The sequence below is a fragment of the Schistocerca piceifrons genome, chromosome X (assembly GCF_021461385.2).
Source record: "Schistocerca piceifrons isolate TAMUIC-IGC-003096 chromosome X, iqSchPice1.1, whole genome shotgun sequence".
Lineage (NCBI taxonomy): Eukaryota > Metazoa > Arthropoda > Insecta > Orthoptera > Acrididae > Schistocerca > Schistocerca piceifrons.
In genome coordinates this window covers 72,708,779-72,732,320 of record NC_060149.1, presented here as the reverse complement: position 1 = coordinate 72,732,320, position 23,542 = coordinate 72,708,779, and the positions used below count along the sequence as shown (strand labels likewise).

General features: G+C 39.9%; 1 protein-coding gene across 1 annotated transcript in view; it reads left to right on the top strand.

The window, feature by feature from the left end:
* LOC124722180 (dynein axonemal heavy chain 5) overlaps positions 1–23,542 on the top strand; it is an 843,802-nt gene that overhangs the window by 158,519 nt on the left and 661,741 nt on the right. Inside the window, exon 18 of the mRNA XM_047247380.1 lies at positions 2,969–3,165. Coding sequence (XP_047103336.1) covers positions 2,969–3,165 — 197 coding nt within the window. The remainder of the gene's footprint in view (positions 1–2,968; positions 3,166–23,542) is intronic.

The window sequence follows — 23,542 nt, the reverse complement described above, 5'->3', positions numbered from 1 at the left end:
ACGTGTGTCCCAATCTTAGTCGGGTAATTCTGGTCACGTTATAACACTCCCTGTCTGATACTACTGTACCATAACCTTAAAACCGGAAACAGGTTGTGAAATAAAATTATTTTGTTAAAGCAATTATGGTATATAGCAACAGAGCAGTGTTACCCTCTGGGAGGAATTTTGTTATGTTGACCGTGTTGTACCTAACGGAGGTGGCTTATCGGAAGTGAAAGTCAGAATTACGTAAATATTTGAACAGTACGAACAAAATTTTGCCTATCTGCACTGTTCAACTGATAAAGAAAACGGTCCCCAGCCTAACTAGGCAAGAGAATGATTAACATTCTCGTTTAAGAAAATAGTTATTAGTAATTTTAACGAATAAACACAACCTATACTTTGTCACACGCGAGTGCAATGAACTCTGACACATACATATGTTTATGGTAAGATTGAAACTAACAGTTAGAGCAGCAGAACCTATTTGCAAAATTATAACAGATACCGAAACACATTATTACTTTCAGGGCTTGTTCAAACTGAATGGTTTTTTATAATTAGTGGTCTTTCCATTACTTGTTACCCAGCATTAATACAATAGACAAACTGTGGACCCTGTTATATTATTAATATGCACTTCCTATGCACAAGAGAGACATACACTTAACAAACATGAATATATAACGTTTCACAACTGCAGTTTTCCACTTTTACTACAGCGGAACACAATGTTGACAAAATTGCAAGACACAGACTCACCTTTTAGAATTTACTACAGACAACAATGTGATCATTTACTTTATAAGCCTCAGTCTTAAGAACTTTTAATTTTGAAGTTAGCAACAGCACTTTTATAAGCAGTTTTAATAGGAATATTTTCAGCAAACAACATTTACTTTAACTCACTCTCTTGACACCTTAATTTTAACTTTCTTTTTACTATGTTGAAGAGGCATTAATTAGCAAAATATTGGGCTTTAATGTTCTTTTAGTAAGGACACTCGGATATCACTTTAGCTCAAACGGAGAGGAACCTGAGAGGTGTTATGATGAGGAAGAAAAATCAGGGTAGGTACATAAATTCAGATAAAATTTACCTTATATTTGAGCACACTAACACATCCATTAAGCTGATCCTTCACTGTAAATCATTATAGTATTACGTTACAGTGATTGCGCAACGTGGTGGCAACTGCATGTTGGTAGGTGGATTTGCAGACAGAATTGCTGGACTCTGTCATTTCTTGGTGACGACGACAGATACAAATTCCAGAATAGTTCCAGCTATTTATCCATCCATCCGAGGCATTGGAAAGTAGCAGAAAGCCTCTGTCGGAACCAGCACAACATGCATCTTTTACATGGCAGTGCACAGTTTAGAAGCTCGTCCCCGACTCGTAGCTCGTCCCCGACTGACTATCAGTTCCACCTTTTCCACCTAGGCCAACCACAATTTGCACGCGCTACACAGTTCCGTTCCCGAGGGGAACCACTACACCTTTTACATACAAACTAACTAAGAATCCTAAGTGAGGATCAGCAGTTTACATAACAGTAAACAATCATTTTAAACAAAACAGAACATTTGCACATATAGACATTTCTACAAAAAAATTATTCACACAAAATTACAATTATATACAGTAAGTTTTGTTCCCTCAAAATGGGACAAAGAGTTTAAATGAAAGATACACTACTTTACATTGAACCAAACCATGACATCAAAGTTTGTACAAAGAAAGGGGTATACAATTCTGTGTTATCTATTCAATCAAACACATTTACAGAAGCTCAATGATGGAACATTAAATGAAACAAAAGCAAAATAAATCCGTACAGCTTAAGAGCTATGGTGTTACAACGTCTCCTCGGAAGACTTTTCTGGCTGTATGGTGGTTCTTTTGGTATGGTACACTGCAGATCGAATTTTAGCTGACAAATCTAAGCAAATACTGCAGGAGAAAATGAAATGAAATGATCGTATGGCATTGCCAGCCGGAAGACCCCATCCGGGGAAGCTCGGCCGCCGAGTGCGAGTCGTATTGCAGTCGACGCCACACTGGGCGATTCGCATGCCGGTGATGAGGATGAAATGATGACGAGAACACCACCAGTCCACGAGGGGAGAAAATCTCCAACCTGGCCGGAAATCGAACCCGGACCCGTTGCATGGGAGGCACGCACGTAACCACTCAGCTAAGCAGGCAGACAAGACAGGAATGATCTTGCAGTATTCGCTGCGTACTTGGAATCCGTTTAAACTTGCAGTGTATCGTCGTAGGAACACTCCTCACATGATGGATGGCCTTTCCGGGGCCCCAGTGTCGAATAATGTGACGTGTTTGAGCAGTTACTTTTCTACCACCTTCAGAAATGGTTCCAATGGCTCCAAGTACTATGGGACTTAACATATGAGGTCATCAGTCCCCTAGACTTAGAACTACGTAAACCTAACTAACCTAAGGACACTACACACATCCATGCCCGAGGCAGGGTTCGAACCTGCGAACGTAGCAGCTGCGCGGTTCCGGACTGAAGCGCCTAGAATCGCTCGGCCACAGCGGCCGGCTTTCTACCACCTAGTGGACAGCTTGCCAAGGAGGGTCCAAGCGAGTTCAGTTGCACGAAATGGAGCAACACGGTATTGAATGTCAACCAGCAGCAGATTTTAATTTTACAGATGTGCACTTGCAAAATGCTGGCTCTATTTTAAGTATTAATTTGATTTTATTTTTCAGCTGTACCTACACGTTTCGCTGTTTGCTGGGGTATTCATTTAGAACTTTAGTGATACTCAACATCTAATTTTTCACTAAGTTCTGTATTGTTAGTGTACTTTCATATGTGCTCAGCTGTAAGTTGTGTTGTGCTAAATAAACGCTGCTGATATTCATTGAGTGAAAGAATGTAGCTTCTGTAAAGTGTCATAGCTGTAGAGCGTAACCAACTAGCAGTACGACACAAGACTGTGTTTTTCCAGATGCTTTTGAATCAGTTCACGACAGCAGTGCAGCGTGTGAAGCTGGAAGTACGACCATTGTTCCTACCGCAGTTGGTTCGTCTGACAAACCTGCTGGCTCCTGGACTCAACACCATCACATGGACCAACCCAGAGTGGAAGAATTTCTGTAATACCACTTCGGAAGCAATAAGAAACTTCGATATTCTCGTTACAAGGTATGTGTTGTGTTCTCTGATATACTTATTTTAATCTCCTGAAGTGACCTTCATTCACGGTTTACGTTGTAAGACAAGGCAAGACTAAATACGCCCATTCTGCTGACGCCGCCTATTTCAATTAATATATTATGTGTGCAATTATTATCTGTTGCCTTAATAAAATTGAATTTCCCTTGATATGAAGTACATGAAGTAGAGGTATTAAGTTATTGCGTGTCACACTACTCATTCTTCACCTTCACTTCACATAAAACCACGTAACATTAAATACTGGTTTTGTTTTCACGCTTTTAAGTCCAAAGCAAATTGTTCACATGTGTCTCTTTCAGCTACAGTTTTATCTGTTATTTTGACAGCTCAGAGAATCAAAAAAATGGTTCAAATGGCTCTGAGCACTATGGGACTCAACTGCTGAGGTCGTTAGTCCCCTAGAACTTAACTAGTTAAACCTAACTAACCTAAGGACATCACAAACATCCATGCCCGAGGCAGGATTCGAACCTGCGACCGTAGCGGTCTTGCGGTTCCAGACTGCAGCGCCTTTAACCGCACGGCCACTTCGGCCGGCAGCTCAGAGAATCACCGTGTGTATGGATATACTCCACAAAATTTTGAAGACACTATTCAGGACGACTATTCAATGTATATGGGAAATCAAACGATGCACGCACAATGAAGAAATGAATCAAAAAATTATGTAACATTTATTATACAAAATAATATTTCTGAAGTTATCGCCCCTTTTCCGTACCTCACAAACAACAAATCTGAAGAACTTACAGCTAATTAAATCGTACGTACGATGATCCTATCAAATATTTTATGGAGCTGCCTGACCTAAACGAAGTGTACGTTGGTCCCAAAATGAACAAAAGGTTTCAGTAGTGAACCAAACGAAAGAGAGGCCGTAAATTTGGAAACACCGCTCTCCACCAGCTCTTGACTAGCAGAACTGCTTGACGTAAGTCGAAAGAATATGGGACAATTTTCTTTGCCACTTGGCCGTAAGATACCAGCAGGAGAAAAATCACACTGACGCTAGTGAATGCAGCAGCTTTCTGTTTTACCGGATTACTTTGAGCACATCCCGAAGAGGAGTTAGTACTTGAAATACTGAGGAAAAATAGACCTGCCTGTATTCTAGACCTATTATTAGTAGACTAAAAGCTTTGATACAAATTAAGCAGGTTTTTATTGCAAAAGATACATTACATCGATTTTTAACAGGGAAAATTTCGTTCGTTGTTATTGAAGTTGCATGGTCAGCCAGTAGGCTAGCTGTGTAAAGGAGGCAGGCGCTCGATTCCAAGTTAAGTTGCAACTATTTTTTTTCTCTTACTTGCCATAAGACACAAGTACGATATAGACTGCATCCTCTATTCCGATTATGTTCAATTAACTTTCCGCAGTAGATACGAAAGTATTTACTCTGTAAATCAACCATGATCACTTGCGGTGGCAAGTATGACAAAACTGGCGGTAACATTTGCTGTTACCCATACGTGTGGGATGAGTCTAATTTCCACAAATAATAATAATAATACATAAATTTTTATTGCAGTCTAGCAGAAGGGCGAAGATTATCTGAAGCTGATTATTCAGTTAACATAGCAGCAGCACGCATGATGTTTTATAATGCTTACATATGAGCCACAACATTATGTTTACTGCCCACGACGAAACCGAATGCAATTTCGTGTGCTGTAGGTACGTGACGTGGTAAGGAAAGTACACTGGCTTCCAGAATTAAAGCAACAAACAGCTATTTCCATGTCCTGTGTCTAATCCACGACATAATCAGACAAACTGTCGACAGATGTCGATCGTGTTCTGCACAGAAGATGGCATTCCGATCAATGTGAAGCAAAGCAAGCACTGTATCATGTGTTGGGTACGGAGGCGAGCGAGTGTGCGGGACTTACCCAAGTTCACTGCTAGTAGCGCCACGTCACTTTACCGCATCTGCACGTAGCGCGCAAGTATGCACCACAATTAAGTATGAAATTAAAAATAAAAATTTATGTTTAAAACTTTGTTAAAATATAGTTCAGTGTTATAATGTTCCAAATACCAAGTCTTTATGTTCTAGACTTAATAGTTTACGTAAAAATGCCGTTTCAAGAGAAAAATAAGTGGCGCTAAGTAAAGAACCTAGAAAGCCATAATTTGGTCAGAATATGCAGTTAGAGCTCATAAATAAGAGGTGCAGGTTTTCAAAACCATATAACAAAACTTGACGCCGGAATCCACTTTTTTACGAAAAATCAGAGGCGCTAAATGGTGGACTTAGAAACATGAAAATTTGCTTTATGCTTCAGTTCACCCGAAAAAAATAATAACCGAAAGATCACGTTAAGCCACCTCTCGTAGGTTTTGTGTCATTAAAGAAAAAACTAATTTTGTAACTAAAATGTACCCAAATGTTGTAGATTAAGTTCAAATGGCTCTGAGCACTATGGGACTTAACTTCAGAGGTCATCAGTCCCCTAGAACTTAGAACTACGTAAACCTAACTAACCTAAGGACATCACACACATCCATGCCCGAGGCAGGATTCGAACCTGCGACCGTAGCGGTCGCGCGGTTCCAGACTGTAGCGCCTAGAACCGCTCGGCCACACCGGCCGGCTGTAGATTAAATATCTGTGATTTTAATGATAGAGAATATTGGTTAAAATGGGTGATAAAACATACCAAGTTATAGAGCTATACCAAATCTGAGAGTCGCAATATTAATAACAGCCGGTATAAGTTCTAGTAAAGATATCGTTCAGAAGTAACAATCTACCGTTAGCTCCACTATAAAAATTCTAGAAGGCAAAGTTTTCATTCTAGCAAGCTGAAACTTTTTCGGTGATTTCAAACAACTTAACTGTATACAAGCAAAAATTAAGATGTTTCTGAATTGATTTGTCACTATGTTATTAAAGATTATGTGCCCGAGAAAGCGGTCGTTCGGAGGCTGCTGCAGTATGCAGATAGCCGTAGACAACAGCTGTTCCCTCGGCCGTCCACTCCGGCACCTGTATAAATATCGTCCAAGAGGCAGTAGAGCAGGTCCACTTCGCATTCAGCTACTATGAGATCCACGTGTGTTAAAAGTCGGATTGCGCTCTGCCTCGGATGACGTCGGAGCCGAACTGTGTCAAAGCGCGTATTTTGCGGTAAAAACGGATAGTGAACTCGCGAGGACTGTACAGCGCCCTGGATCGCTTAGAATTTGCCAGAGTAACAGTTAGTGTGCCGTCCGTGTGAATTACCAATTCCGCGTGGCAAGTGGTGACTAATTCCACTTTTATGGCGAGCATTAATTTTGAACATCTATTGCAAACTTTCATTGAGTAATTTTAGTCAGGGTGAAAGACAATATCTGGTAGGAACGTACCGTAGAGGTCCATAATCATGACATAGATATCTTGGCCATCAAGTTATGCTGTTCTTAACACGAAAGAAAACACCTGGGACGCTATCTGGCGCAATCTACATGTTCAGAAGCAACCAGCCTGTAAATTATGGGAATTACGTGGCCTGTGCGTACAAATCTGGTGCCACATACGTGTGTAAACCAAACAAGGATTTTCTGGATTCCTGCCACACAGAATAGCTGCTGTAATGTGGACTAACATGCTATTACGCAGGTGGTGATAATGTTTAGGCACATTAGATTGTTATTGAAATTTGCAAAGGAACGCTGCAACTGACGACCTACCAATTTCGATGCTCCGTAACACACTGATTGGTGACCAGCCAAAAGTAACTCTTTTAAAAAAGTTCAGCTGCGCCCCGCAGCGTAGCCGCGCGGTCTTGGGCGTCTTGCCATGGTTCGTGCGGCTTCCCCCGTCGGAGATTCGAGACCTCCCTCGGGCATGGGTGTGCGTTTTGTCCTTAGTGTAAGTTCGATGTTAAGTTAGTGTGTAAACCTAGAGCCCGATGACCTCAGCAGTTTATATTGGTCAGGCAATACCACTTCTTAATATTCGTCTTGATAATTCGTCGGATATTAAATATCATAAAAGCAATCACAGCACATAAACCTTTAGCACCATACTTGTTGAACATGATACACTTTGGTGAATGCATATTTCTTTTAGCTGATAGTCGCCGGAAAAAGGAACTTGTATCATTTTCAAGAAATATCGAGTGTGTGTGTGTGTGTGTGTGTGTGTGTGTGTGTGTGTGTCATTAATGATAAGAAACTGCCGGAATGAACATACGACACGATATCCCTTATGACTGCCTATAACCGCAGATTGTATTATTATTACCTACTTTATTATATTAGCCTATAATTATTACGCAAAATGTCAATTTTCTGATTTTTAAAGTATTACGTAGGTGCATAAGATCGTTGCGATTTTGTTTTGCATGTTGGTATTCCGGTTGCTATGGGTTTATTTATCGACTGCTATTCATTGTTTGTAGGTCAGTGTTGGTATCTGAGTTTACACATTGTCATTTTGTTTTTTGGATATAGTGAATGGAGCTGTAGACGCAACAAAAATGGGATGCCAAGTGGAGACAGAGGAACATTTCTGACATACTCTTCCGTTCGAGTTCAGTAGAAGGAGGAGCCGATGGCCTTTGTAGTCTGGTCCCTTCAACCCCCACAAACCAACCAACCATCAGTACAGGGGTCACAGCAGCGGAGGCAGCTAGAAACATTTGCGCCGTGTATGGAGGCAATGGTGTTCAACAGAACATGACAAATGGTTTTATCGTTTTAAGGACGATCATTTTGATTTTAGTCACTTTCCACGTACAAAAAGACCTTCGGGATTTGATGAAAATTGTTTAAACGCGTTAATTCACAATGATTCACGTCACTGGACACGAGAACTGGTAAATGTGATAAACTGTGATCATTCCACCATCGTGTGACATTTTCATGCAGTAGTGAAGGTCCAAAAATCAGGAGTATGGGTACCGCACTCAACAGCAGGTGGCCATATGCGCACTTCTGTTTACTCGTCAACAACTGGCGCGTGAACAACACCGACTATTCCTATCCTGTATAATTACTAGTGACGACAGATGGTGTATGTTAAAGAAAATACAGGAATGGTTGGGCCCAAGGCTCCCCGTACAAAGACCTGTCCGCATCCACAAAAAATAATGTCATGCATCTGGTGAAACGGCGATGGTGTGGTCTGCTACGAAATGCTTCCCAAGCGGTGACAATCACTGCTGACATTTTTGTCAGCAACTGAGATGTCTTGCAGACGCAGTCCAAGAACGACCAGAAAGACTGCGTGAAGTGATGCTACTGCACGATAACGCCCGCCTGCACGCTACTAGATTGACAGAAAACACCATACATGAGAAGGATTAGGAAAATATTCCACACTCACCTTATTCACTTGATTTTGCACCCCCCCCCCCCCCCCCCCGATTTTCATTTTTTCCGCTCTGTATCGAACAACGCTCAACGAATTTCCTTTTCGGGTGAAAATGCGTTTCGAACATGGCTCGACGAGTTCTTCGCCTCAAAATCACGTGATTTCTATAATCGCAGAATCAAAAAGTTACCCAGCATTCGCAAACTGTTGTAAATAGTGAAGGAGAACGTATTACTGATGACTAAAGTCTCTGTTATGTGTATCCGTTGTATTTCTTCAACTTAGAATAACGCTAGGAGCTTGTGCACCAAACCAATACATTATTAACACATCGGAAAAGAAAAAACCGTAAGGTGGGAGGGTGGTAAACTCAATCAGTGACGTCCTGTGCAGTAATTAATTGCTCTAATTGCGGCGCCAACTCTTCGGCTGAACGAATTAAAGCGCTCATTCGTAATGACTGTTGACCTCGCGTTTTTTCGAAAACTAAGGTCTTGTGATCTATACCCCACACTAACACATTTAGAGAGAAAATATTGCTTAATATCCTCGCAGGACTACCGTGCCCTAAGGGGAAAGTCAAACGGTAGTAATTTACCACAGTAGACATTATCCCCGTTTGTAGTGGCAGAATGATGCTACAATGACCAACAGACTAAAAGAGCGAATTAGAGGTATGTCTCAATTGAAAGAGAAACAGCCCTCGGTCACTATTTTTAACGAATTAACCCGGTTTCAACACTGCTAGGAGTGTCTTCCTCAGAATTTAAATCAAGGAATGGCCTATATTCTATAGCATGGTCACAGAATAATGACTAAAGACGTATGATAGGGTGTAAGTACGGAATCATCGTAAAAGACTGACGGTACTTATATGTCATTTATAAAATAATAAATATGCCAAGAGGGCATTAGTAATTTAAGATAAAAAAAACTGTGATGGCGAGCCACTAAGGGTTGCTCGTTACTTGCGTGGTGCAGGTTGCAAAACGGACTGACAAGGGAACCTCCCCATCGCACCCCCCTCAGATTTAGTTATAAGTTGGCACAGTGGATAGGCCTTGATAAACTGAACACAGATCAATTGAGAAAACAGGAAGTTGTGTGGAACTGTGAAAAAATAAGCAAAATATACAAACTGAGTAGTCCATGGGCCACATAGGCAACATCATGCGCAATGTGAGCTCAGGAGCGCCGTGGTCCCGTGGTACCGTGAGCAGCTGCGGAACGAGAGGTCCTTGGTTTAAGTCTTCCCTGGAGTGAAAATTTTACTTTATTTATTTTTGCATAGTTATTATCTGTCCGTTCGTTCATTGACGTCTCTGTTCACTGTAATAAGTTTAGTGTCTGTGTTTTGCGACCGCATCGCAAAACCGTGCGATTAGTAGACGAAAGCACGTGCCTCTCCAATGGGAACCGAAAACATTTGATCGCAAGGTCATAGGTCAACCGATTCCTCCACAGGAAAACACATCTGATATATCCTATACGACACTGGTGACGGCATGTGCACCACATGACAGGAATATGTTGTCGACCCACCTAACTTGTACACTTGGCGATTCTTCTACCTTGCCCGATTTAGGTTTTCTTTTGGATGTGATAATCACTCCCAAAAAAGTGGTGAAAACATAAGAGTTTGTCACATAAACTGAAAATAAAAAATAAAAATTTTCGCTCAATGGAGGAATTCAACCAAGGACCTTTTGTTCCGCAGCTGCCCACGTTACCACGAGACCATGGCACTGCTGCTATTGAGTTGTCTTTGATGTTGTATATGTTGCCATGAACTACTCAGTTTGTACATTTTGCTTATTTTTTCACAGTTCCACAGAACTTCTTCTTGTTTTCTCAACTGATCTGTGTTCAGTTTTTCAAGGCCTATCCACTGTGCCAACTTATAACTAAATCTGAGGGGGGTGCGATGGGGAGGTTCCCTTGCGAGGAGCCCGCGTTAACAAATGCGGCCAGGTGAACATGGCACTGCAACGAGCGCGCCATCTAGTAGCCGTAGATACAATTAGGCTACTTCATATTGAAATATAGACAGAAATAATTATAAATAAACAGTAATCGGTACATAATGGAAAGCAATGTTTGTTTGATAGTAGTACACAAACTAACATTTTGTATACATCAAAGCTTATAACAGTAAGATAAAACATGGAAACATCATTATGAAAATGTAGATAGGATTGAATGACATCTTGTAGAAAGCAATATTGACGTGAAATGCAACCAAGAAATGTTTGATAATTGCAAAACATAGGACTACCTTAGAAGGAAAAGAACATTTCGGCAACCTGCACAAGGAGACCCGAAGTCAGATATCGAGTAACGGCTTTATACCGTTGAAAATATTTTTTTTTACGTAGCTGTAGCTGTTCGTTAACGATGAGGCTATCATTTCGAGCAAAATGCTTGAAAATCTCTAATTCTTCTAGAATATCTAGTCTACGCCCCTTCTTTTCGGTGTGCAAAATGTTGTTATCGCAGATGTCTTTAGATGAATGACCTGTAATTAGAAGATGGTCGGCAAAAGATGAATTTTGGGGGCTAGTGCCATTTTTTCTTAGCTAGTGTTCTTTATATCTGGTAGTGAAAGCACGTCCTGTTTGTCCTATATAGTAAGAGGAGCAAGTATCGCAGACAATTTTGGAGACACCAGAATTTTCTAAAGGGAACGCAAAGAATGTAAATTATGAATGAAGTTTTTTTTCAAATTGTTACTAGTAGAAAAAGCAACGTTTCAATCGTATTTCTTTCGAATAATGCGTTGTTTCTGTAAGAGATAGGCCCCACGAAAGAAATAGAGAAATATTTTTTTGAGTTAGACTCGATAACAGCAGCGCCTAGCGTATTAAATGTTTTAGCAGTTTTCTTTTTAAGGACGTCATTTACTATGTTAGGTTTTTACTCGTTAAGTGCTATTGTTTTAAGTAAACTGATTCCGTCATTGAAGTTTTCTTTAGAGAGTGGGATGGAAATGGCTCGGTGAACAGCAGAACGAAAGAAGGCTTTTTTATGCGATTATGGATGAGTAGAAGATGCAGGAACGATCTGGTCAGTATATGTTACTTTACGAAAAATCTTGAAAGAAATTTTATTTGTTTCTATAGTAAGCGTCAAGGCAAGGAAATTTAATTGACGGGCCTCATTTTCATAGTGAAAGAAATTTTCTCATGAAGATCATTGAATAGGTTAAAGATACTGTCAACACCGTCGTAGATGATTAGAATATCATCAACGTATCTGGAATAAGAAAGAATGCCTAGTGACGCAGCTGGAAAACAATTAAAAATTTTTTCTTCTATGGAGTTGATGACAATATCAGCAAGGATACCAGCTAACGGATTTCCCATAGCGAGACCGTCGGATTGTTGGTACAAATGTGCATTAAATTCAAAATAGTTGTACGTGACTACGACTGAGATGAGATTTATGAACTCTGTGATTTGTTCATCTGATATATATTTTTTGAACTGATGTAATTTTTTTTCTACAATTGTAAGCGTTTCCTGTACGGGGACGTTAGTATAAAGATTTTTAATATCGAAAGAAACTTACTTGGTGTCTGAACTGCATTCTAAATCTTTTATTTCTTGGACTAAAGTGTGACTATTTGGAACGGAAAAATTGTTCACAAAAACGAATGATTTTCTCAGAGTTTCATGAAGAAATTTGGCCAGATCATGGTATGCACTATTCATACTATTAGATATCGGGGGTATCGGATGATTAGATTTGTGGATATTAAATTTTGAGGGGTGAGGGTTCATGTTAATGGACGTTTTCTTCTGAAATGGTTTGAGTAGAAAATTTGCGCTGTTGATGGCTGTCCTGACCTCTTTTTGTAAAACTGGAGACGGATCCTCGTGCATTTCCGAAATATTATTTTCGTTAAAAAATCTAAGGTTTTGGAAATATATTTAGAGTTATAAGCAATAACTAAAGAGCACCCTTTGTCTGACTTAGTAATTAGGGCTTCTGCTTCTTTACGTTTATTATTAATGGAAACGACTTATTTTCTATCATTATGCGTAATGTTATAAACTGGGGCTGTATTTTTCATGAAAATGTTGGCTTCGTGATAAGCAATACGAATTTAACAAGCATTATCTACATTTTTACTATCGAGACCAACTGCAAGATCCGCAAGCACTTTTTCGATCTGACAAGTTGGGCGAGACATACTTCAGCCCTTTTTCCAGCAGGACAGTTTCATTTAGTGTAAAAGTAATGTTTGTTTTTTTCAGAATTCTTTTGTAAAAAGTGTGACTGCTTTTTTTAAAGCGTACTCTGAGGATATTTTTCGCTATGAAAGCAACAGAGATTTTTCATGAAAGGTCTGAAGGAATTAGGATTTTTCTTACAAACAGCAAAGTTAATATAAGCTTTCGCGTAGGTAGGGGATAAACCACTTATTTCACATTGTTTATTAAAATTAATGGGCATACTTGTATTTAGTATTTTCTTTTTTAAGGATTTATATTTGGTGGCAACCTTGGATGCTTGGACAGGTAGGAATCGCAAAATTTTGTACCTGGCTGCACGTTCAGAGACCGTGAATAGTTACAATTGAAAGAAAAGCAGCCCTCGGTCACTAATTTTAACAAATTAACCTTGTTTCAACACTGCTAGGAGTGTCTTCTTCAGAATTTGAAACAAAGAATGGTCTATAATCTATATCATGGCCACAGAATAATGACTAAAAACGTATGATAGGGTGTAAGTACGGAATTAGAGAGTTTCATGCACGACTTATCTTAGAAGCTAGATTAAGGAAAGGCAAACCTACGTTTCTAGCAATTGTAGACCTAGAGAAAGTGTTTGACAATGTTGACTGGAATACTCTCTTTCAAATTCTGAAGGTGGCAGGTGCAAAATACAGGGAGCGAAAGGCTATTTACAATTTGTACAGAAACCAGATGGCAGTTATAAGAGTCGAGGGACATGAATGGGAAGCAGTGGTTGGAAAGGGAGTGAGACAGGGTTGTAGCCTCTCCCCGGTGTTATTCAATCTTTATATTGAGCAAGCAGTGAAGGAAACAAAAGAAAACTTCGGAGTAGATATTAAAATCCATGGAGAAGTAATAAAAAATTTGAGGTTCGCCGATGACATTGTAATTCTGTCAGAGACAGCAAAAGACTTGGAAGAGCAGTTGAACGGAATGAATAGTGTTTTGAAAGGAGGATATAAGATGAACATCAACAGAAGCAAAACGAGGATAATGGAATGTAGTCGAATGAAATCGGGTGATGCTGAGGGAATTAGATTAGGAAATGAGACACTTAACGTAGTAAAGGAGTTTTGCTATTTGGGGAGCAAAATAACTGATGATGGTCGAAGTAGAGAGGATATAAAATGTAGACTGGCAATGGCAAGGAAAGCGTTTCTGAAGAAGAGAAATTTGTTAACATCGAATATAGATTTACGTGTCAGGAAGTCATTTCTGAAAGTATTTGTATGGAGTGTGGCCATGCATTGAAGTGAAACATGGACGATAAATAGTTTGGACAAGAAGAGAATAGAAGCTTTCGAAATGTGGTGCTACAGAAGAATGCTGAAGATTAGATGGCTAGATCACATAACTAATGAGGAGGTATTGAATACAATTGGGGAGAAGAGAAGTTTGTGGCACAACTTGACTAGAAGAAGGGATCGGTTGGTAGGACATGTTCTGAGGCATCAAGGGATCACCAATTTAGTATTGGAGGGCAGCGTGGAAGGTACAAATCTTAGAGGGAGACCAGGAGATGAATACACTAAGCAGATTCAGAAGGATGTAGGTTGCAGTAGGTACTGAGAGATGAAGAAGCTTGCACAGGATAGAGTAGCATGGAGAGCTGCATCAAACCAGTCTCAGGACTGAAGACCACAACAACAACAACAACAAGCATTTTGCTCGAAATGATAGCCTCATCGTTAACGAACGGCTACAGCTACATAACAAAAATTTTTTCAGCGGTATAAAGCCGTTACTCGATATTTGATTTCGGGTCTCCTTGTACAGGTTGCCGAAATGTTCTTTTCCTTCTAAGGTAGTCCTATGTTTTGCAATTATCAAACGTTTCTTGGTTGCATTTCACGTCAATATTGCTTTCTACAAGATGTCATTCAATCCTATCTACATTTTCATAATGATGTTTCCATGTTTTATCTTACTGTTATAAGCTTTGATGTAGACAAAATATTATGTTGTGTGCTACTATCAAACAAACATTGCTTTCCATTATTACCAATTACTGTTTATTTATAATTATTTCTGTCTATATTTCAATGTGAAGTAGCCGAATTGTATCTACGGCTACTAGATGGCGCGCTCGTTGCAGTGCCATGTTCACCTGGCCGCATATGTTAACGCGGGCTCCTCAGTCCGTTTTGCAACCTGCACCACGCAAGTAACGAGCAACCCGTAGTGGCTCGCCATTACAGTTTTTTTTATCTTAAATTACTAATGCCCTCTTGGCATATTTATTATTTTATAAATGACATATAAGTACCGTCAGTCGTTTACGATGATTCCGTACTTATACCCTATCATACGTCTTTAGTCATTATTCTATGACCATGTTATAGAATATAGACCATTCTTTGTCTTAAATTCTGAAGAAGACACTCCTAGCAGTGTTGAAACCAGGTTAATTTGTTAAAAATACTGACCGAGGGCTGTTTTTCTTTCAATTGTAACTATTCACGGTCTCTGAACCTGCAGCCATGTACAAAATTTAACGTTCACCGAGTTTCCTTTTCGGATGAAAATGCGCTCCGAACATGGCTCGACGAGTTATTTGCCTCAAAATCAGGTGATTTCTATAATCGCGGAATAAAAAAGTTTCCCAGCATTCGCAAACTGTTGTTAATAGTGAAGGAGAACGTATTATTGATGACTAAAGTCTCTGTTATGTGTATCTGTTGTGTTTCTTGAACTTAGAAAAACGCTACGAGCTTGTGCATCAAATCAGTACATTATTAACACATCTGAAAAGAGAAAACCGTAAGGTGGGATGGGGGGTGAACTGAATCAATGACGTCCTGTGCAGTAATTAATTGCTCTAATTGCGGCGCCAACTCTTCGGCTGAAAGCGTTAAAGCGTTCAAACGTAATGACTGTTGACCTCGCGTTTTAATAAACAATAAAAAGAGTTTGCTTTCGAACATTACGAAAACTTGGTTTTATTCTGTGTCATTCGTTTCTGTAAATGAATTGTGGTTTCCATATTAACTTTAAGCCGAAGTGGCGGCATATATCCCGACAACGCCGTCGCTTGAAGCTGCGTATCGATTGCGCGCAACTGCCACAGTAAGCCGAGTTTGTGACCGCGACAGACGTGTATCGTCGATACGCATTGGACTCGATAACCACACCCCTAAGCAGTAGTTCTTACACTAACACTGCGTTCACCTGCACACCCATCCAGAGATGGTATTTTCATAAGTTAGTGCCCCACAACTCGTAAATATTAGAAGAATGTCATGATTTACCGCCAAGAGCGGCAGATAAAATTTTATTGTTGAACAATCGGTTTCCGTCCACGGACCATCATCAGGTTCCTTTATACGAATTGGAAGAACACATAGCAAGCATTACAAGATTAGACTGTAACAATCCTGTTACCTGATTTACATGCTAACGAAAGCACATACGTAAGACAATGTCAAAACTTATATTAAAATATTTACATCATGTTAGGTGACATAAAACCAATGGAATGGAACACTAAATTCCATGAATTCGTCACTGGAAATAAAAATACGATACACAGAATTATTGAAACAACTATTAACAAAGTATATCATAAAAACATAGACACTTCATATTGTAAGACGTATATATTTCTATTGTCTATTGTCAAACCACAATTTATGAAATATGTTTATATTTTAATAATAGGATTAAGTAGCAATAATTAATATTTGTTATGTTGGAAATAATTGTGGTAGCAGGGAACGTCTTCACCAAAGTATTGTTGGCAGGAGAGACTGCACATTGATATAATTTTAAATAGGGCGGGAGAGACAGCGTATGGATACATTTTAAGAAAAGAGCGGGAAGACCGCGCAATGATACATTTTGTAATGGTAGCAGGGATTGTCTGCACCAGAAAGCATTGTTGGCGGGAGAGACCGCACTTTAGCTTTCGTAGGAAGTCAGTAATAAGTGAGATGTGAAGCGAGTCGGTAGCAGGTCTGGAGCGAGAGGTTGAGAGGAGCGGTGTGTCTGCCAGCTACCAGTTATGATTTACAAGAGATTATAAGCGGATGTACAGAGACATCAGCTAACTATTATCACAAGATGAACTAATATTATTGAATTATTTTTTTGAGAAACTCAAGACTACTGAAGGTATGTTTGCGCAATGCTAGTTGTAATCTTATTGTAAAAAGTAAGTCCCATTTGAACGCTTGTAAAATCATTTCATTCAGAATATAATTAATTTTTGCAAGTAATATTGCATTACTGATTATAATCCATCCCAAAAACCATCAACGTAAAACTTTGCAAAATTTTATTGTTCTCAAGAAAAAGTTTAACTATGAATTACGTAACGTTAGTCAAATTAGTTAAAGAATAACGTCAGCTTTGCTATTAAAGAATAAGGTCAGCTTTGGTAATAAATACAGCCACTTGTTATGACAGCCCACCAGCAGCTAATAATGTATAGTAAAACAGAGTAAGTATATTCATATCGTAGTTCGATGTAGCAGTCAGATGGCGATCCAGTAACAGTATAACGGTAAGGAACAGTTTTAGGTTATTGCGGATAACGACTGAGGGCCACGACGACGACACATTCTATGTTTCGTCGAAATAATCAGAAAATCACTTTTAATAAGCAGCCGGGTTCCCGGGTTCGATTCCCGGCGGGGTCAGGGATTTTCTCTGCCTCGTGATGACTGGGTGTTGTGTTATGTCCTTAGGTTAGTTAGGTTTAAGTAGTCCTAAGTTCTAGGGGACTGATGACCATAGATGTTAAGTCCCATAGTGCTCAGAACAATTTAATAAGCAGCAATTAAATTTGTATGTGAAGATTGAGAAAGAGAATGAATTTCAAAGGGAAGATTTCATTTGTTATTATTAAGCAAGAGATAGAAATCCTGAGGGAAGTTTTCATAGCTTACTGTAGAAGGAAAGGTTGCGTATCACAAGAGATATAGAGGAGACGGGATGGTTTCAATATATATACAGACTTACCAATTGTCACGTAATTGTGCACTGTGTACAGCGTGGTTTTAATTCAGTGCATTTTCTTGTTGCTTTGTAAAAGCGACTGTTATCTTACTTAGTTAAATGAGATGTTGATCGAACCATAATATTCTCATCTTATTTTGTATAGCTTTCCTATGTCACTATTTCCCTGAAGTTATTGGAACCTGTATTCATTGTGTTTCATACAGTGTGCGGCAGGTGACATTCCATATTCCATACTTGCTACCTTGTTGTTGCACTTACTTTTGACCGAAGTATAGCTTATTCTATTAACTGTTGGGCGGAAGCAGTGTACAATATCTGGCTGTAGCTTGTGTCACAGAAACGTGTATGTGTGTTTGCGAGTCGCTACTTTTATGCATTTTCTTGGTGTCACCGTGACTGTTCTTGTAACACGCGTCAGCTGCTGTTGGATGTAACGTGCAGCTAGGTAAACTGTTTTGACTGGCACTGGAGCAGCTGTACTCTAGAGCAATTAGCTCACACAAGACAATGTACGACGAATTTCATCTTTCTTCTTAGACATTAGGTGATCAGGTACTCTCGAAACGCGTCAATAAATGTGAATTACTGAAAGCCAAGTGAAAAAAAAGGTTCTAGCTACCTAATCAGCAATGATACGAGTATAAAAAATTTTGTTACATTTACTCATTACTACATATGATGTACGACATGTAAAAGGTGTCCCAGGAGGAAAGGACAACGTTAAGGGACATGACAGGAAAGATCATTCGAAGCAAAAATGTCTGATAAGCATATGGGCTCTAAACTGGATGCCTTAAGAGCTACGAGTACTTCTTCATCTTCGATATTGTGAAACAAACCTCTTTTACTCCAAGCTCTTTGCTTTCCATATTTCAGGAGGAGATAGTGTGGACCAAAACAGGAAAATATTATCTTACAAACATGGGCTCTAAAAGCATACCTGAAGAGCCACGAGCATTTTTTCGATAGAAGATATGTGTTTCACAGTAGCGAAGACGAAGAAGTGCTCATAGATCTTAAGGTATGCATTTTAGAGATCCCGCTTTGTAGAAATTTTTGCTTCAAATGATAGTTCCTGTCTTATCCCTGATCATTCGTCTTTGGGACACGCTGTATAATCTTAAGATGCTGGAACTATCGATCTATGAAGATCTATAAATCATCTTAGATTCAACTGGTAAACAGTGATTAGCTGTGACGTCAGCAGTATGTGTGATGCCCGGTTGGTGGTGTTAATATTGACTATTCGTATGTGACTGTTAATCTGTAAACGGCCGGCCGAAGTAGCCGAGCGGTTCTGGGCGCTGCAGTCTGGAACCGCGCGACCGCTACGGTCGCAGGTTCGAATCCTGCCTCGGGCATGGATGTGTGTGATGTCCTTAGGTTAGTTAGGTTTAAGTAGTTCTAAGTTCTAGGGGACTGCTGACCTCAGAAGTTAAGTCCCATAGTGCTCAGAGACATATGAACCATTTTTTTTTTTTTTTTGGCTCATTTCGTACATCGCCCGAGCCTGTTGTTGTCATCTTCAAACTCTTTAGGTCGCAGAATATTAACATCAGGAACGTGTCTACAATCTTGACAGTCTCATGACGCATTCTTTATGATAAATGCATCGAGTCGAATTGCTTGAGACATGTGCCTTGATTTCCCATCGCTGGTTCACACATTCGCCCCAAGCTGATTTAGGTGGCAGACGCAGATAATTTACTTATTTTGTCCAACTATTACTTCTATTTGACACTTGTTTTCGCTGTCATTAACTTTATTTACTAAGAGCGAGAAAATAACTTATGCCTGCATTGCGGTTGAATAGCAATAGATCAGACTCTAAAAGTAAACCGAAAAGTACATAATTCGAAATACAGATAAATAATTATTTATTTAATAGTGGGGTATCTTAACACAGTTTATGTACGAGCAACGAATAACAGAAAGAACATGCAAGTGCATTGCCGTAAGGCTTGGTAATGTGTAACAAATTGCAACTATATTGTGTTTTTCCCTACGTTCCTTACACTCGCACACAAACTAGTTGTTTGAGACAGTTGTCTAATCAATTGGTCACTACTGTCTCGCAAAATTGTTGGTCTTTTCTGCAGGTAACACACGCACAGTTTACGAGGTAATATTAGGCAAATGAAACTAATCCGCCAGTACCACGGTATGATTGGGGTATTTCCGTGGTTAGTATGTAGGCTATGATCATAATTTAATGTGTCTGCCAGTTCAAACATCCTATCATTAATCTCAGCCCACAACCCCACATTAGCCGTGTCCTTGTGATTTCATTAACGGATTGACATTGAAACTAATTTTTCTGTTTGTTGCTATAAATTCTCTACATCCTGTAAAGTAAAATCTATCTTTCCGATATATGTAGCACGTATTGCTGATAATTCTCGTACTTACTGCTTCCAGTTTCAACCATCCGTCGGTTCCTACTATTATTTTGGACTTGGCCACAGCTGTGGTTTACTAGTATTTCATAATTATCGTTTCCCATATTTTATATTCTATCGGTTGTAACAGTTTATTTCTGAAATGGTGGATTTTCGTCTGGGGATCCACGACCTTAGTCTAACCTAAAGAAAACATTAAACATTTCACACGTGCTCTACTTACCGGATGTTCGCCTCAGATATACTGGATCTCTAATACTGGGCCTCGAATATTTCTGGTTCAAAAAATGGTTCAAATGGCTCTGAGCACTATGGGACTTAACTTCTGAGGTCATCAGTCCCATACAACTTAGAACTACTTAAACCTAACTAACCTAAGGACATCACACACATCCATGCCCGAGGCAGGATTCGAACTGCGACCGTAGCGGTCGCGCAGTTCCAGACTGCAGAGACTAGAACCGCTCGGCCACTCCGACCGGCAATATTTCTGGAACCGTGTAAAAAGTTGTAATTCATTTTTTTTACACAGATGATCTGTGTTAGTGTAATCACTAAATGACGAACTATGGTAATTTGTGTTGCAAGCGTCGCAGTTCTAAAAGAGACGAAGTCGACGGGGTTTCACACTTCAAAATCCGATTTGTAGTTCCGAAGAAATTGCAATATTTAGGACTTAGGATTTATCAGTTCTGAAAATGAAACCGTCTGCTGTCCGATGTGGAAGTTCGTGAAATGCATCATATTGGGTACGGAGGAAACACAGAGTTGCATCGCTGCGATACCTGTGTAAGAGGGAGACTGAGGAAATGTAGCATTCCTCTTGTGTGTTGACTGTGTTCAGTTAGAAAAAAAAAAAATTTTCCTTCACAAGCCAAGAGAAATTAGGTGTACTACTTCTTTACAGAGACTGCAGAAGGAAAGAGAACAGGTGAATTGTACACACAAAGGTATCACGTCAGGCTGCGTCCAGCAAGAAGAGAACAGGTGAATTGTACACACAAAGGTATCACGTCAGGCTGTGTCCAGCAAAAATGACATTTCAGCGAATGTGCAAAAAATATTTGCTGGAAAGGTACTGGAATATTTCGCAGAGACTAAGGAGCAAACCTGCAATGAATAAACCGAAAGAAATAGATTTTCGGCTGCTGTTGGTCATAATCCACTTGTTAGATTCAGAGAAATTGTTGGTGGCTCTGGGATCAGTTGTTCACAATTACGCTCAGACAGTTTCCATGCGCATTACGTGTCACTTCACCCACGGAATTGCAGGAGATGCATGAATTTGGGCATCTTAGAATCAGCACTGGCTGACGTAGGATGAACAACACAGGAGGTGGTTGTGGAATTTGTTGCTGGATTATTGAAAATTACATGGCTGGTCCCTGCTTCATTGAAAAAACTTTAGCAGATAAAAAAACATCCAGTTTCGCAGAAAAGTGCTACCGGCGCTCCTAATGAAAGAACAACTTGAAATACGTAGATGTGGATGGTGCAATAAGGACGAGTGCGCAGCTCACCACTCGCTCCCCACACGCTGACGCAAGTCTTTGATGGTCGCTGAATAGGGCGTGAAGGCCGTATCAGTTAGCCTGCACGTTCGCCTGATTTGTCGCCACTCAAAATTTATCTCGCGGTGACTTTCAATATGAAGCCAGTGCCAAAGTGCTGTGGTTTCAAGAAGATTAAGACATTGCACTGCGAATACTATACATCTAAATAAAAAAAAGTCTGTACAGGGACGTCAAAGAAAAAGCGAGTGTTTCTAACACTTTTGCATATGTAGGAACAATGAAATAACCTCTTGAGTAGGGACGACAAATAAAAATTGGGGATTTAATGACAATGCACTATGTAAGTTATCAAAATAAATCTTTGGCAAGGGCGTCTTGGCCAGGAAATGGTTAGTTTTCTTTTCGTACGTTACTTTCAAATGGCTCTGATCACTATGGGACTTAACTGCTGAGGTCATCAGTCCCCTAGAACTTATAATTACTTAAACCTAACTAACGTAAGGACATCACACACATCCATGCCCAAGGCAGGATTCGAACCTGCGACCGTAGCGGTCGCGCGGTTCCAGACTTGTAGCGACCGCTACGGTCGCAGGTTCGAATCCTGCCTCGGGCATGGATGTGTGTCATGTCCTTAGGTTAGTTAGGTTTAAGTAGTTCTACGTTCTAGGGGAGTGATGACCTCAGAAGTTAAGTCCCATAGTGCTCAGAGCCATTTGAACCATTTTGAGCCAGACTGTAGCGCCAAGAACCGCTCGGCTGCCCCGGCCGGCTACGTTATTTTCACGACCTACTAGACTTGTGTGGACGGTATGACTTTATAAAATTACGTATGCCCAATAATAGCTTTAATACTGATTATAAGGGCAACTGATACCTCGGAAAATGTTAACACACAAGCTCAGAGGTATGTGACATTTCAAGGATTACCCTGGAGTTCATATAAGTCAAATTCAACCCCTTTGTAGTGTTTATAACATATCACTGTCCAAATTTGTTACATATTTTTGTTGCTATGTTTTAGAGCATAGTATAGGAGGATTTTGTTACGGGAGGCTAGCGAAGACAGACTCGTCCAACGACGCCCTAGATGGTCACATAGCGTGATAACAGACGGGAGAGCAAGAGCCGTAACGTACCGTACATGAGACAGAGAGAGAGTGGCGATCCACTACCACACTGGGCGTCAAGAAGAAAATCTTTTATTATTTATATTTAGTGTTTAAAAATTAATATACAGCTCCAGTCGTGCTGATGACGTTACTTGCGCTGAAAACTCGTCAACAATAATTTCAATACCACTCAATTCATCATAAAATGCCAATTACAAATTTTAGTCACTGTCAGTCCTTGCTGCTGGAAAGGATGGACCAATCACAATCCCTCCCTGAGAGCGCAGGCGTCAAAGTGCTCAGACAGCTCACTACGAATCTGTGATCGGTTTCCGAGCAGGTAATACACGAATCCGGAATATTTTGTTGATAAATTGCCTCGGATGACGCACTTGTGCGATGTGTGCTGATTCATGGGAGCCTACGATCGGTTTTCGAGACGGCAACATGGGAACTAGTGTGTGAACTGCAACTCCGTATAAAGACAGATATAATCGTTAATGCTGCCTGAGAAAACATATTTGTGCGATGTCATGTTGATTCTAAAATCGTGTGAAGCATTTTTGTGACTTTTGCAGTGCTCGGGAACTAATGATAAATGACCGGAAATCTTGTGACGAATATTAACGATAGACTGGCTCTACAAATCATTTTACTAATTTTGCGATTAGGGAAATAAAATAAAATTAGTATGCATGCTATCACATTACGATTGTTATAATACTCAGCATTTAAGCCTACCCACTTGTCCCATTACTATGCACTGTTTCTGGCACAAGCGTTAGAGGTCGCAACCAACGGAGAAGAAACCAAGCGG